Genomic DNA, 15,359 nt, shown 5'->3' on the forward strand with positions numbered 1-15,359 from the left:
TTCCTCTCAGTCCCACAGCCCCTCCAGCTCCCCACCTCAGCGCTGGCAGGCTGTGCTGTTTTCAGCAGGTCTGAGACGGCGCTCGCCAGGTTCTTGGCTGCCTGCAGAAGCTGCCGCCCGTTCCCTCCCTCGTCTTCCATCAGCGCAGCCAGCAGCTTCACACCCTTAGACATCTCCGTCAGGTTGGAAGAGATGGTGGTGACAGCGCAGCCCACAGCAGTGTAGTCCGTGTCTGCTGGATCCCCTGCACAGGTAAGAGAGGGGTCAGGATGGGATGTGCTCCAAGTGATGCTCCAGGACCATCCTAACACCTGTCACTGATGTGGTTTTCCTTTCACGGAGCAGAGGGAGTCTTTCAGCCAGACAAGAGAGACCAAACATTTTACTGAACTGGGGCATTCCTCTACTCTAGTTCTCCATATACCTGCAGTAAGGTTGACGACTGAGGCCGTGCCAGCAGTGATGGCGTCCACTTGGGAGTGGATCTCATGCTTCGACTCATCCATCTTGTTTTTGCGCCAAGCTTTTGATGCCTGAGTGGGGAGAAAAGGATCAGAAGAAGGTGGTAGAAGTGGTGGGTAGCTGCAAACATGCTCACAGAGAGAAATGCAAGGAAGAGGATATAAAGAAAAGAGTGGGAAGACCTGTAGCCACCCAAATTCTCTAGTCCACCCTGACCAAACAACATGGCCAAGTGTCCCCTCCATGTCTCCCCACAGAGTGGGATACAACCCCATCTCCTTCCAGGCAGCAGATCTTCCCAGGAGCTGCTAACACTTGTGGGAATGTGGCCAGCCTGACCCAGCCCAGCTTCCAGTAAGGTTCACCCCCAGCACCCCACCTTCACCCAGCACTCACAGCATCCTGCCCGAGAGGTGGCAAGGTCTCAAAGTCATCCAGCGTGGCCTGGGCTGCATGCACAGCCTGCATGCTGGAGTTGATAGTGCCAGTCAGGGCTTGCTGGGCTGAGGTCTGCAACGCAGAGACGGAAAGAGTGAGATATGCCAAAGGCTTGGAATCTAGGATTACATATTTGGCTCAAATGCTCCCCTGCAATGTGCTGCTGATGGCACCGCACTAGGTAGCTCTCCACATAGTGGGGTGGACTTAGCAAAAAGGGAGTTTCCCCTCTGCAACTCCCACTGGAAAATGCCTCATCCCACCATGGTTACAACTAAATCTCACATCTAAACAGCTCTCAGGGACTCGGGAGAAGACGCTGTGAGATCCCACAAGACTTTCACAGCAAGCACCTACAATAGGCTGCATGGGGCAAAAGAAATCGGCCTCCTTGTGGCCTTTTCCAAGTGTTCCTCTAGCTGCACAGGAGATGGGGGCACCAAAACATGGCATTGGGTTCTGCCGCAAACCACAGACCTAGTGGGGCTGAAAAGAGAGGCTGCAGTCCCTAGCCAGACTAAAATGCTGGGGTGTAGCTCAAGTTTGCAGAGAAGGTGCAGGAGGACACTGGCTCAGCCAGGCCAGCAAGCACACAAAACCAGTGGCACAAAGCCCCTGCCCTTCACAGCAAGACAATGCTTGGTCATGGACCCAAACAGATTGGTCTACACAAGCCTGACAGTCACCTCTCAGAGTTTGTGCCCTATGGTGAGCACAAGAAGAGCTTACCAGGGGAGGCATGTGCCCTCGGTGCATCTGGCCACTGGTGATCTGCAGCTGAGGCTGTGGCATTGTGCCCACCTGGAAGTTTTCTGGCCCTCCAGCCCCTGTCCGCATGATGGCTGGCAGGGCCACTGAGCCCAGCTCTGCCTTGCCTACACGGTTAAACTGCTGCTGCATGACTGTCAACCTGAAATGAGGAGAAATACCAGGTAAAGGAATGCCTACACCGCTGGCACCAGGCTCTGCTCTGTGAGCGTGGCCGCTCCTCCTCTTTGCTGTGCTGCAAGCTTTGCTGCAGCACACTCTCCATTCAACTTGTGTTTGGCAGCTGCCTTGCTTCTGGGAGACTTACTTCTTTGGAGACACAGCGTCTTCCAGCATGGTGGACTCCTCATCACCCTCCAGTCCAAAGTGGTCTTTGCTTTTTTTCTGCAAAATGAAAGAGAAAATGATACTCCCAAGCCCTCCCCCTTCTCCTGCAGCCCAGACACCATACCAGCTCACAAAGGGTGACCCAGGGCAGGGTCCCCCTGCCTTGCCTCCAGCTTTCCCAGCAGTACCATCAGCCAATGGCTGTTTGGAGGCAGCTGGAAGGCACATTCTGTATGCCTCCCTGGAGACAGGCTATCAGTGCCCTTCTCAGCACAGTCTCACCTTTTTGAGGATGATATCGATGTAGCCAGCAATCAGCTGGGCAATCTGTTCCCCTTCTGTTGTCTGCACTGAGTAGTAACCATCCTGGTAATCTCCAAAATCCTGCAACAGCAGGGCACAGGGTAGCACCGGAGCAGGGCACTGGCAGCCATCCTGAGCCCCTCTGGAATGCACTAAGCACCTGAGCACCAGCCATCAAAGCAAGCACTGGGAAAGGCACCAGAGCAGGGCAAGGCTGTGCCACCATGGAGCAACAGCTGAGAGAGGGGCTGGAGTGAGAGCAGCCCCCCTGCAGGGGTACCAGTGGGAAGGAGGCATGGGAGACCAGTGCTGGTCCCTACCAGGGTGAAGCTCTTGGGTGAGGCTGCCCAACGCTTGATGTTGGTCAGGCTCCACTCCTGAATCACTTCCTTGGTCTTCTCATCCACACGCATCACGCACTCCTTGGTAATCCCCAGCAGTCGTGGCACCAGCTTGTTCTTCCCCTTCATCTTCTCCTGTGGGCCATAACAGAAGGTCTGTGGGCTATCCCCAGGATGGATCCACAAGGGCAGAGACATCTGCGGTCTGCCATTGCTACCAAAACACCCGCAAGGCCACACTTTCTAGTGGTGACAATTATCACAACTTGACAATGCTGAATATAACTTGACAATGAGAAAAAGCATGAACCAAGGAATAGGAAGGCAGTGCACAGGGAAATGCAACAGGGGAGATGCAAAAAAAAAAAAAACTGGAGCAACATAGATTGAGGGGAAGCAGCTGGAGACACAACAGATGGATGCTGAAGAAGCAGAATTTTGGTGAGTCTGAAGTGGGACCAGGGGTGCTGCTGCTGTACCTTGACCAAGAAGAAGGAGACCCCGTAGGTCTTGAGGGAACGGGCAAGTTTCACATAGCGAACTTTGGCTTCAATCTCACTTATGTTCTGACATTGCTTGTGGGCCTGCAACAGCAAGACAGAACATTGCACCAGATCCACAGTCCTGCCTTGACACCATTGCACAGCTCTTTCGAGCTCTCCCCACCTCACCAGCATCCCCTGCACCAGCTCTGATCTCTGAGACCTCAGGAGTTGCCCTGTCTGCCCACCTACAACTCCTGCTCCTGTTTCTCACCCACCAGACTGGTGTGTGCTGCCTCCTCAGACAGGAGTGCCTCAACCTTTAGTGAGAAGGAACAAAAAGTCCAGATCTCAACCTCCACACTGCACATACCATGAAGATCTTGCGTTCTCCTTTCTGCTTGATGTACTCCTTGGGCAGGAAATCCTTGAGCCTGCCAAAAGACAGCCAAGTGAGTTGTTAGCAGCAGAGCCCAAAGCCGGTGTCTGTCCTTGACTATGAACAAGTCCAACTGAAAGCCACAGACAAGGGCATAAGCTGAAGTTTTTGGAAGCAGTAAGAATGTGGGAGAGATTGCTCCAGCTATCAAAGCTGTCCTTGGATTTCCCCTAGTTAAGAGTGGGGAAAAGGTGCTGATAATGCAGCCCTTTGTGTGGCATCAAGGCAGGCCAGGAGGTGGGCTGGGGCCACCCCCACAGCAGCTGACTGCATGTCCCTATAGGGCTGCCAGAGGATGGTGGGCTGGCAGCCCTCATAGCTGGTGTGGATCCCTATGCTTGGGCACTGTGCTGTGAGGGAGGAGAGGGGTTGCACCAGGGGCACCCAGACCCCCAGAGCCCCACAAGGCAGTGTGGCACTGGGTGCTGCCAAGCTGCCCCAGCTGCCTCAAGACAAGCCCAGGGGCTCCCCAGGACACTCACTCCAGAAAGCCTGGCTTGTGCTTCTGCTCGTTGTATGGCCCAAACTGGATCTGGCACTGGTAGCCAGCAAACTCACAGGCTTTGTCAAAGGAGACAGGGTGGGAACCGTTCAGAATGTCATCACGAGCCTGTTTGGGAATAGAAGACACCATTGTGGGCTGGGCAGCCATGCAGCCCTGTCACTGCTCTCCTCCATATCAAGCACATGTTTTACAGACTTAAAAAAGTGGTTCTAAAAAATAGGTGTATGTAGGACCAGGCTGCTCTCCAGAGGCATCAAGCCTGGGGGAGGAACAGCAGCAGGATTTCAGGATGGTTCTTACCAGACAGAGCTGACTGGCATTCCCTGGGGAGATCTGGAGTATACAAAGGACAGGGCTGGGATAGCCAGTGTTGAGCCAGGACATAGCTGGGTATCCCAAAGTACCTCCCCCATGCTCCTGACAAAACCTTCAGCCCCCAGACTTGTCAGGGGCTGGCAGGAGGCAGTGGAACCAGGTGCTCTGGGAAGCTGTACCTGCACATAGAGCAGGTTGAGCTGCACAGGATCTCTCGAGTCCACGTTCTGATCAGAGTAGAAGAACTTGCGCCGCAGCAGCAGTGTTTCATTGTCATCGATGCCTTGCTCACGCAGGGTCCGGCCATGATCCAGCCAGTTCACTGCAGACAATGCCAGGGTGTGAGCAGGGACAGGCACCAAGGCACAGCTGGTCCTGGCCCTGGGGCTGCTTATGCTGAGTGAGGAATAGATGTCTGCCTGATGCATCCCAGCTCTCACCAATCTGCCCTGGGCCCACAGGCAGGAGATATTCTAGGAAGTGTGGACACATGTTCCTTCATGCACATGTTTCTCCTCACACCCTCTTCCCCTCACAGAGGTCCCTATTCCCCTCTCCTAAGGCTGTCGGCACAGGCTGACCCCATTCCCAGTACACCTACACTCATCATCTGTGTGCAACTTCTGTTTGAGCTTTTCCATCTTCTTCTCATCTCGCAGCAAGGTCTTGTCCTTCTTGAGGGTGCCAGTAACCTCTTCTTTCTTCTCTTCCATGATCTCCCGTACAAGTGAGTACTCATCATAGTTGGTGATGCCTGCAAGAGAGCAGAGAACCAAACTCAGAAGGACTGTTCTGCCAAACACAGAGCATGGAGCAACGCAGGGGTGCAGAGCAGTATCTCCTCCCTAGAGTCACGCACCCCTCAGATACCCCTGCTGCCAGGCCATCTGCAACAGAGCTGCTGCTGCTTCTCCCCCAGAAGCCTGTCAGATTCTGCCATTCTTTCCCCACCTCCCTTCTTCCCCCTGTTGCTGTCCTCTCCTCACCAATCCGGGCACATATTGTCATGAGCATGTCCGTGACAGTTTTGGAGTCATCCACCATCACCGTTTTCACTGTCCCATCCAGCATGCGGATCTTCAGGGGCCGCTGCTTCTTCTTGTACTCCATGGTATCCTGCAGGCACAGCAGAGCACAGCTACCAGCAGTGGCACCAGTGCAGGGCACCCACACCCCACAGTCAGGCAAACAGCTCCCCCCTGCCTGGTGCAATAGTGGGGTGACAGGGCGTGCTGCAGGGCACAACACAAGGCAGCACAGCAGGCACCCACACCATCTCCATGCCGTGAGCAAGACATCCAACCATGGTGCGAAGGATGCAGCTGGAAGGATGTGGGATGGATACTTACCCCATTGCGAAGCATGTAGTAGTCCAGAGCCTTCCCAGCCTCCAGCCAGATCCCTTTCTTTGGGTCTTCATCCGAGAGGAAGAGCCCAAAATCATTGGCTGAAAAACAGGTACAGTCTCTAACAGGGTAGTCCTGAGCAGCATAAGGCCACCCCAATGCCACTCTGTGCCCAGGAATATGCACTGGAGCAAGCCAGTGTGTGAAGCACAGCAGCCCTGTGAAGGCTGGAGCCCAAACCTAATGACAAACAAACAAAGTTGGCATGCAAGCTCTGAGGTTTTACCACAGTTATCTGTGGAAAAAATCATTTGCAGCATGCCTACGCAACGTTGAACTTGGAACTGACAGACACAACAGAAGGAAGAGCTTGCAGTTGGGGCTGACAGCTCTCTGAAATCTTTAGTGCAATGTGTAGTAGTAGTGAAAGCAAGGTAGTAAAATGCTGGGGGATCACCAGGAAGGGTGCTGGGAACTAGTCTATAAAATCTAGGCAATCCACACTTAGAGTACTCTCTGGTGGTAGGGTCTGCATCTCCTCAGGACACAGTACAGTTTGAAAAGATAGAGTGACCACCTGAATGATGGAACCTAGAGGAGCTGGGACTCCTTTCTTTGCTGAACGAGAACCAGCTCAAGGCTTACAAGGTCTCAGAGGTGGTGAATAAATATCATTCACCAAATCCTGCTCCCTCAGGGTGGAGTGCCTGGTGAAAGGGCTGCTGCTGGATCCTGGCCAGTGACTCCCCAGCTCAGGCCTACAGGGACAGGCCCGTTTTTATGTAGCAAGAGGCCAGGACCACGCCTGACTTTGCCCTGGAAAGGTCCTTCTCCACCTCTGCAACAATCCTGCGCCGCAGGCTGTCTTGGTTGCCTATGTTTATAACTCGTCATCTTGTTGGCAGCTCTCTTTGGGGAGGGACAAATTCCTGAGCCGCCCTGCGCCTGCCTGGCTAACACTGCTGTTAAGATCCTACTAAACAGGGAGCAAAAAAAATCATGAAAGCTTGCCATTTTATTTTCGAAGTAAAAAAAGAACAACAAAAAACCAAACTGTTTTCAAAGCAAATTCCAAGAGGATAAATCCAAAGCACTGAAAACTGAGCAGCTTGCCCCAGATCCATGGGTTGGGCGGGGAGAGGCACTTCCTGAGACAGAGCAAGAGCAGAGCTGGAAACTTACACCAAAGCTCCCCCAGCCCAAACGTGACAAAAAAACAGGGCAGCTCAAAAAAGGAGCCCAAGTGCCACTGTGTAAGAACAGCAAAGAGAAGTAAAAGCTGCAAGGAACACACAGGAAAAGAAAGGCTGTGAGCAACTGAAAAGGAACGCAGGAATAAGAAGTTCCCTTTAAGGCCTTCCCCTTGCTGCTTTTTTTATAAACAGGCTGGCTCACACCCAGGAGCAGGAAATGCAATGCTCCTTCCAACACCACTATAGCCCTGCATATCCAAAGACATCCAGTCCCTTGCTGAAGCTGAAAGCCATAGTCTGCTGGACTGCTGACCAGCCGGGCATGGTGTGAGAAGGCATTTCCTTTCAACCTCAAGGAATGTGCTGCTCCCAGATGTCGCTGCACTCCCCCTCCTCTTCCCACGACTCTTGACCTCCACTTTGCTGTCTCTCCTCCATGGCACAGCCGCTTCTGGGGGTTGCAGGGACTCAGGAGAGCCCCTGAGACAGCATCCCAGAGCTCCAACCCCCCATCCATGATGAGGACAGGCCACATCCGCGTGGGTGTGAGTCACATCATGAGCTCACGAGCTATAGACTAAATTGTGAGCCTAGCGGCAGCAAGAAAATACTGGAGCTGAGGCAGCCTAGAAAGGTAATGGAGCACCAGCAGGGGTCTGGCAGAGAGCTGCCAGCAGAATACAGACCAAGGGGAGATTATATATAGCCCAAGAAATCAAAAATTAACTCAAATGTCTTATTAATGTTTGCTGTGACCCCTGCAACTGTTTAAACCCACATAGCCCTAGCTAGTGGTGATGAATGTAAGTAGGACAGAAGAGCAGAGACAGAAAGGGCAGCGGACTCAAATTGCTTAAAGAGTTATTTCACTTCCAAATGTAGTTTCCTAATTTCTAAACACACAAACTTTCTTCTGGGGTGTTGAGGAGGGAGTCTGAGAAACTCAGACACTCACATCAACTGGGCAAGAGGACCTGGACCCCACTCCTCCCACCCCACCACTTCCCTGGCAAAGTGCCAGAGGCACAGACAGAAAAGAAAAGGGAGATGAGTGAAATGCGAGGAGCTAAGCCAAGGCAGCCCTGGCATGGCAGCCAGTCCCACCATGGACTTACACTGTCCTATCTGTGCCTCAGGCACCCGCTCACGGATCATGCGGCAGGCGTCGTACACCATGGTGGAGGGCTCAAACTGCATCGTCTTCACCACATTGCCGATGCTGATCTTCAGCGAGAGGGCAACCATGGTGGCGGCTGGGCTGTCCCCACTCCTGCGTCACCTGCTGGAGGAGACAGACGGTGAGCTCTGACTGCTGGCCCCACCAGTGTGCAGTGTGCCTGCTCCCTCCTCCTTCGGCAGCATCTGAAAGCCAGGATTCAGCTTCCAGTGGCAAGGAAGGGCTGCAGCCTGTGCCGGCGAGCTGTGAGGTCCCACCTTCCAGACCTGGGACCTGAGACCAGCACTGGGACCCCCACCTCCTTGCCCTAAGGTCCTAAAGCCAAATTTACTTGCCTTGTGGGAATGACAGCAGCTGGTACCCAAGAAAGATACTGCCAGGGAAAGGAAGTGAGCATGAGGGAGCACACTAGATAAGCTGTGAGAGCATGATGGAAGGGGTTATAATTAAACCTGCCATGACACAGAAGCCACAAGAGGAAAACCAAGCTTTGACCCAGAGCTGGCAGGGTCCTGCCCCAGCTATCAGGACCCCTCATGTCGCCAGCAGACGGTGCTGAGCTGGCAGCCTGAGTACAGAGGGATGGAAAAGCCTGAAGCTGCATGGGTAGGCAAGATAAGGGCACCAGGCATTGAATTCACACATTAAATTCAATTACCTGGGAAAAGCACCACTCACACCCAAGGTGTGCTCATGAGGTCTGGTATCTGGCCGCAGATACCAGCCCAAGGCACAGGACAATGCACAGGAGGGCAAGGGACCACCTGTGACAGGTCTCAATGCATGGGCATACAAGAGCCAGACCATGACATCTGAAAAAGGACTCAAGCAGAATCCAGCTTGAAGGATCAGCTTCATAGAACAGAATCACAGAATCATCAGGGTTGGAAGATCACCTAGTCCAACCACCCACGTAGCACTACCACAGTAACCCCGAAATCACTAGATCATATCACCTAGCACCAGATCCAGACACCTCTTAAACACCTCCAGGGATGGTGACTCCACCACCTCCCTGGGCAACAACCTACTCCAATGCCTCATCACCTTAACAGTGATTTCTTTTTTTTAATATCTAATCTGAACCTTCCCTGTCTCAACTTAAGGCCATTTCCTCTTGTCCTCTCACTGCAGACATGGCAGGAGAGACCGGCCCCCATCTCAATACAACCTATCAGGTAGTTGCAGAGTTCAGGCTTAAAGGATTGCACAGAGCAGCTTCTGAGCAAGTGTTCCTCAACAGAGCTCCAACACACCAGAGCTTTAATAACACCTAATCAGAACTGCAATATCGGTATTGCAGAGTAAAAGCTGAAAGAAGTAACAGAAGTAAAAGGAGGTCATATGTAAGTGCCCCACTTGCCTGATGCAGCTTGTAAAAGCATTTCCCTTTACAGATCTACTGTGAAACAGCTTTCAGTGCTTTCCCAAGTTGCCAAACGCCTCAGAGTCCCTCGCAAGTCCTTTGCTCCTGCCCCACTACTCCATGCCTCCCTCAGAATTCCCTGTCTGGCCCCAAACCAATGCTCTCCAGCAGGGACATGCCTTTTCCCCTCCCTGAGTGCCTGCTCATACAGAGCGAGTCCCCTGTTCTGCTGACCCAGGCTGCCTTGTCCTTAAACTCCAGCGATGGGAGGATGCAAGAGCACTGGTGGGATACACATCTGCTTATTCTCTTTTAGATTCATTTGCTCCTGCCAGACTTCCTATTATGGCTGTCAGGGAAAGCTGATCTTGCATCCTCAGCCTGGCCTGGGAAGGTTCTTGGGTAAAATGTGCTGGCAGCCTTCCTCGCAGTGCAGCAGCACTTGGTGAGTCTGTACATCCCTGCCCAGTGCTGCTAGCTCCAGTCCCCCTGGGAGGGGGTACACCAGCAGCAGGCTGCTCTCAAACACAGACCTGAGCAGCCTAGGGGCAGGATCCGTGTCCAGTTCTGGCCAGGAGCAAGTCAGAGGGCAGGGGCTCTGCTCCTGCAGAGCCATAAAGCCACGCTGGTGGTGCAGGGTGGGAGGCAGGGACCAAGGAGCGTGCCGCCTCCGTGCCGCCTCCGCCAGCACATGGAACGGCTCCAGCTCTGCATTCCTGAGCCGTTCTGCAATGTTTCTGCGGAGGCCCGTGGCCCCCACTGTCTCCGCTGCTGAGGAATGAAATGCACTTCAGCTCCGGAGCCAGTCGGCGGAGGGAAGGAGGTGGCAGAGGCACCCGCCCATGCCACTGCCATCTATCCGGAAGCACTACCAAAGCTGTGGGGCTGAACAAACGAGGAACAACCTGTCATGGAAAGGGTTTTCCAAGTATTTTATATGCAGGGCAGGCTGCTGCGGTCACCAGGCCAACTTCTCTACATCTAAAAATATTCTCAAGTTGAGCATAAAGCCGCTTTCCATCCCTCTGCAGGAAAAGGAGAACATGCCACTGACAAGACAAGGTCAGAGACCACGGAGGAAGGAGTGGAGGACGTCAGACAGTAGAGAGGAACTGAGAGGAGCCAGGACATCTGCCACTAGTTCTGCATCCTCTTCTTGCCCTCACAAAGCCACCCAAAACCAGGCATGCACCAGAGGCACCCCTTAGCACACCCTTCACAGGGGTCACTGTGCTTCCCAAGACCCCACAAGAAGATGACTGCTCAAGCCTTCCCACTCCCAAACACAAAAAAATTACATCAGCAGGGAAGATGCTGATGACATCAAGGAAAACCTCAGAAAAAGGGGAGATGGTTCATTTCAATTTCCATATTTTATGGAAAAAGTCAAGGCTCTAGCAGCTGAACTTTGCTCACAGCAGTGTCTAGAGTAGAAACATCCTCTGCTGCAAAAGGACACCCTCTCAAACCGGGGTGGGGTTTGCCAGCAAAATGTGGCAACTAATCACACAAGGTTTGCAAATCTGCTGCCCGGTGTGAGGGTATCAATGCAGGGCTTGGTCCCTACAGATCTCTCCCCTCTGTGAACCATGTGGAGAGAGAAAAGCTGGACTGGATGTAACAAATGAGACAGCGTGGGAGCCTGGCACTGCAAACCAGAAAAAAAAAGGACAGCGAAACTCAAGCTGTCCCCCTAGAAAGAAGAAAAACAAAAAACCCAAACAAACCAAGTCTTGATGAACACACACCAAATTTTTGCTGGCTCACCTCCAGAGAAAGCAAACCCATTCTCAGTCAAACCTATTCTCAATCACATTGTCAGTGTGCAAAAACAGATAAGGCACCAAAACAGCTGGGTTAACACACTTCTGCATTTTACAGCGAGTTGTGTGCAACCCTTTTTGAACCACGGGCACACTTCTGAGCCAATCGCAAGGTGAGGACGGGGAGGGGTTAACCTTGGTGGGGTCCCACCACTTCCCCCAGGAGCTGCTGCGGCTTCCTCCATCGCACCCCACGCAAGGTGAGCAAAACCGAGACAGCGGCAGAGGCCTCCGGGCTCTGCCGGAGGGCAGGCTCAGTGCAGGCAGGGCTGTGGGCAGACGGGACCTGTGTGGCCCAAGGCACCACCATGACATTGCCAGGGACACAGACAGTGGGTTTTTGGTCACGTGATGGAATTACTGTATTTTTGTCAGAGGAGTTCACTGCTGCAGTAACGGTTACGTGGAAGGGTATGTGTGTTAAAAGACAAAAAATCAAGCAAAATTCAACTGTGGATACCTGGAACGTTTGTGATGAGTTTCCAGAAAAAGCTGCAAATCTTCAGATGCAACAGTTCTGCCATTTTTATTATGTTCTCTCTTATGGGATACTCCAAAAGAAGTCTTGTAATGGAGTTTGGTTTTTTCCCTCTTTTTTTAATGCCAATACCAAATTTCACATGGGAAAAGCCCCACTGTGGACACCCCCTGGACTGGGAGCTGGCTGCAGGAAGCTTTATCTGCTGCAAACCATCTCAGTGTTGGGGTTTTCCACAGGCAGAGCCCAGTCAGTACAGCCACTGGCACAGCTAGGAAGATACCAGGCCACCAAAACGCAATGTCTGCAGCAGTGGTTTGGCCATCATGTTAGCATGTGCACTCCAGCAGCATCAACAGAGCCAAAAAGTAAGCTGATAAGATGCCAGACTAGGCTCTGGCTGGGTTCTCCAGTACAGGACCAGTACACAGAGCCACAGCAGGCACTGAGGCAGACAGGGCTCAGCCCTGCACCAATGGGAAGGCTGAGCCAGCAGCCCCAGCTGGTTTAGTGTCACACGCTGGTGAGACCGTTCAGCCCAGTTCCTCTTTCCCAGCTGCATGTCCACGTCAGATGGGAGGACAGTTTCTTCCAGTTGAGTTGAGCTTGCTCCCGGGGAGCATGAGTGGCTACTGTCAAGGCCAGACACAGCACCCCTGTGACCACTCCACTGTTGCCCATGGCTAGGACAGGAGCATCCTCTCACTCCTGCAGGGAGGGCAGCCCTGCTCTACATGGGAAATGGGCAGGGGCCAGGCAGCTGGGCTGGAGGATCGCAGCCGCAGCCTGCCTGCCTGCTCACATGCACTGAGCTGAAGCAGCTCCAGCTATTGACTGCCAACATTTCGCACACATCTCACATCCTGTCTGCTCCTGCTGGGCATCCCTTGACCTCCAAAGGAATGGAGCACAAATCGTGGCACCTCTAGACTGCCCATGATGCAGGCAGGCATGGGAGTCAGTGGGACTCCAGCCAGCCACAGCCTCTCCTGCATCCTTAGCAAGCTGGTCCTCTAGCACAGGACCCTAAGAGCGGGGATTGAGGTGCAGTTCATGCTGTCATGACCTCTGGAAAGCACTGGGTGCCCTGATCTGGGCACCCATGGTTCCCACAACAAGCAACTTGCCCAGCACTGTGCTGCTGGGCAGGCAGAAAGGTGAAAGAAAGAAGAGAGCATGTTTGCATTCTGGGGTCATTTCACCCAGCAGCCACCAAAGCTCAGTTCTGAAAAGAAGGGCATCCAACAGGATCCTCCTCCCCTTTCCCCAACCTTCCCACTTCCCCTTCTCTAAATCTAATGGGATGTGTCACTTTGGGAAGCACCAGATTCCTGCTGCTGCCATTCAACAAGGGAATGGAGTGCTTGACTGGTGCTTCCCATGCACCATCACACATTCGCTCAGCACTTGGGCACTTTCACCCTATGACCTGGGGAGAGGCAGGCGGTCTGAACCCTTCACTGGGCAACTCACAGCTTTTGGCAAAACTAAAGATCCCAAAAATATGTGCCCTCCCCTTCTCAGCAGCGAGGCTCAGAGAGAGAGAAGGGAGTAAACAATTATCGCTACCAAATATGGGTCTAACAGCCAGCGATGAAGCCACGGCAGAAGCATGTAGACATCCTGCCGGCAGATTCAAAGGGATGGGGAATTTGCAAGGGCTGGGGCAGGACCCGCCAGAGGATGGGGCAGCGTTTCCCCCTGCTTGGTTAGTTGCTTCGGCCAGGACAAGGGGGCGATCCACGCCTTCCCCGACTGGGGCCATTCCCATCCTGCCTGGGAACCACCCCAGTGCCCCATCCCGGGGCCTATGGCCAGCTGTGTGTCCTGGTGGGAACTGCTGCGGTGACCTCCCTGGCTTCGGTATGGCCATGGGAAGTGCTGTGCCCTCGTGTCCCACCCAAAACCACACAGCACGACACAGACACCCTTGCCACTCGCTCTTCCCCACGTCCTGGCAGGGTGAGCGGGGTGCCGGGGGAAAAGCTGCGCCTGGCGTGCCCCAAATTCCCCAAGGTCCGCGGACCGTCGGCCACGGCCAGGCTTGTCCAGTTGGGTCCTCAAGGACCCCCGAGGTGAGGATGCTGGCCGGGCCTCGCCACGGTGGACTCCAGGCCCGAGCCTGGTGAGGCAGGGCAAGGGCAGGGCCGGGGATAACGTGGCCGGGGATAACGTGGCCGTGCCAGCCCGTGCTGCCCCGGAGCCTCCGGTGGGCGTCGGTGCTCGGGTGGCGCCGACCCCAGGGCGATCTGGGCATGCCAGAGTGAACCCCGGAAGCCCTCCGGTCACGGCAGCCCCGCGGACAAGCTCCGGTTGGAGCAGGGAAACCCCGGTAACCGGAAAGCTGCTTCCTCCCTGCCTCCCCGCCATTTACCGGGCGGGGTGCAGGGCAGAGTCCCCGGGACATCCGTTTCCGGCAGCCCCCCGAGAGCCAGGGCGCTGCCGGCCCGCAGGACCCCACTCTGCAGCCCCCCCTCCCCAGTTACCGGGACACCGTGTGTCCTCCGTCCCCCGTCCCCGTACCTTTGCGCGGGCAGGAGCAGCGCGGCGGCCCCGCGACGCTGAGGGGAGCTGAGCGGGCGGCACCGCCCGCTTCCCGCCCCCCCGCGGCGCATGCGCCAGAACACGGCGCGCCGCCGGGTGACACGGCGCGGCCGCGCACGATGCCCCGGGGCTGCGCTCCACCCGGACACCGCGCCACGGGCATCCCGCTCCCACGGACAGCGCTGCTCTGTGCCCGCGCGGCCCAGCCCGACTCCCCAGGGCTGAGCACGGTTCCGCGCCCGCGCAGCGTGGCCGTACTCCACCCGCTGCTCGCACCGCATCCCCGGGCGCCCACCCGTCCCAGGACACCTCCGGGGCCTCGCATGACCCCGGACTCACCGCCCTCCCCTCTACCCGTTTCTCCCATCCCCTCCTCTCCCCTCCTTTCCCCGCCCGCCCCGCGCTCCCGCCGCCCGCGCGCGCTCCCGGGGCCCCCCCCTCCCCCCCCATTCCTCTCCCAACCAATGAGCGACCGGGGCGTCAGCGCGGGAGGGGAAGGGACGATGCGCGTGGGGCCCGCCGGGAGACCGGGTGACGTCACCGCGGTGCGTTGGGAGCGGTGAGGCTGAGGCTGAGGTTGAGGTTGAGGTGAGGGGCTGGAGGGCGCCGGGCTCGGCCACGGCTCGGGGCTCCGCTGCTGGGAGGGTCCGGGAGGCCCGGGGATCAGGAGATCCGGGGATCCGAGTCCGGCCCACGGCCGGGGCTGAGAGGGCTGCTTGGTTCTCCTCGGGTGGGTGTCCCGGCCTCTGCGCTCCTTCTGCCGCACCTGCTCCTCCTGTTCCTGTGCTGGCCCTGCTGCCTGCCCGGCGCACACTCCCTGGGGGGAAGCTGCTCCTGTGGAAGCCATGGGCCCTGACATTGCCCGGATTTGCCCAGCTCGTCTTGTTGCTGAACTTTCTGCTGGCAGCTCTTCCTTCAATCAGCAGGCGCAGCCGCCCTGGCTGGGGACTGCCCTGACCTTCTGGTTTTTGGTGGGATTTCAGGTGGGTTTGGTGGTATTCTACTTTTTTATGGGTTTTTTGGGTTTCTTTTTTTCCAGACCGTGGCACTTG

General features: G+C 55.3%; 1 protein-coding gene across 1 annotated transcript in view; it reads right to left on the reverse strand.

Annotated features, from left to right (window-relative positions):
* The window catches only part of TLN1 (talin 1), a 34,933-nt gene extending 20,570 nt beyond the window's left edge, over positions 1–14,363 (reverse strand). Inside the window, exons 1-16 of the mRNA XM_054283349.1 lie at positions 14,287–14,363; positions 8,035–8,198; positions 5,730–5,827; positions 5,367–5,496; positions 4,982–5,134; positions 4,560–4,702; positions 4,043–4,170; positions 3,495–3,555; positions 3,119–3,223; positions 2,619–2,774; positions 2,278–2,379; positions 1,976–2,052; positions 1,630–1,810; positions 859–972; positions 425–533; positions 36–244 (exon numbers count right to left, since the gene is read on the reverse strand). Of these exons, the coding sequence (XP_054139324.1) occupies positions 36–244; positions 425–533; positions 859–972; positions 1,630–1,810; positions 1,976–2,052; positions 2,278–2,379; positions 2,619–2,774; positions 3,119–3,223; positions 3,495–3,555; positions 4,043–4,170; positions 4,560–4,702; positions 4,982–5,134; positions 5,367–5,496; positions 5,730–5,827; positions 8,035–8,164 (1,896 nt within the window). The 5' untranslated portion in view covers positions 8,165–8,198; positions 14,287–14,363. The remainder of the gene's footprint in view (positions 1–35; positions 245–424; positions 534–858; positions 973–1,629; positions 1,811–1,975; positions 2,053–2,277; positions 2,380–2,618; positions 2,775–3,118; positions 3,224–3,494; positions 3,556–4,042; positions 4,171–4,559; positions 4,703–4,981; positions 5,135–5,366; positions 5,497–5,729; positions 5,828–8,034; positions 8,199–14,286) is intronic.
* Positions 14,364–15,359: the final 996 nt, after the last annotated feature.

The sequence above is a fragment of the Melozone crissalis genome, unplaced genomic scaffold (assembly GCF_028551555.1).
Source record: "Melozone crissalis strain CALT ecotype California unplaced genomic scaffold, PUWL_Pcris_2 ptg000036l_1, whole genome shotgun sequence".
In the NCBI taxonomy this organism is placed as follows: domain Eukaryota; kingdom Metazoa; phylum Chordata; class Aves; order Passeriformes; family Passerellidae; genus Melozone; species Melozone crissalis.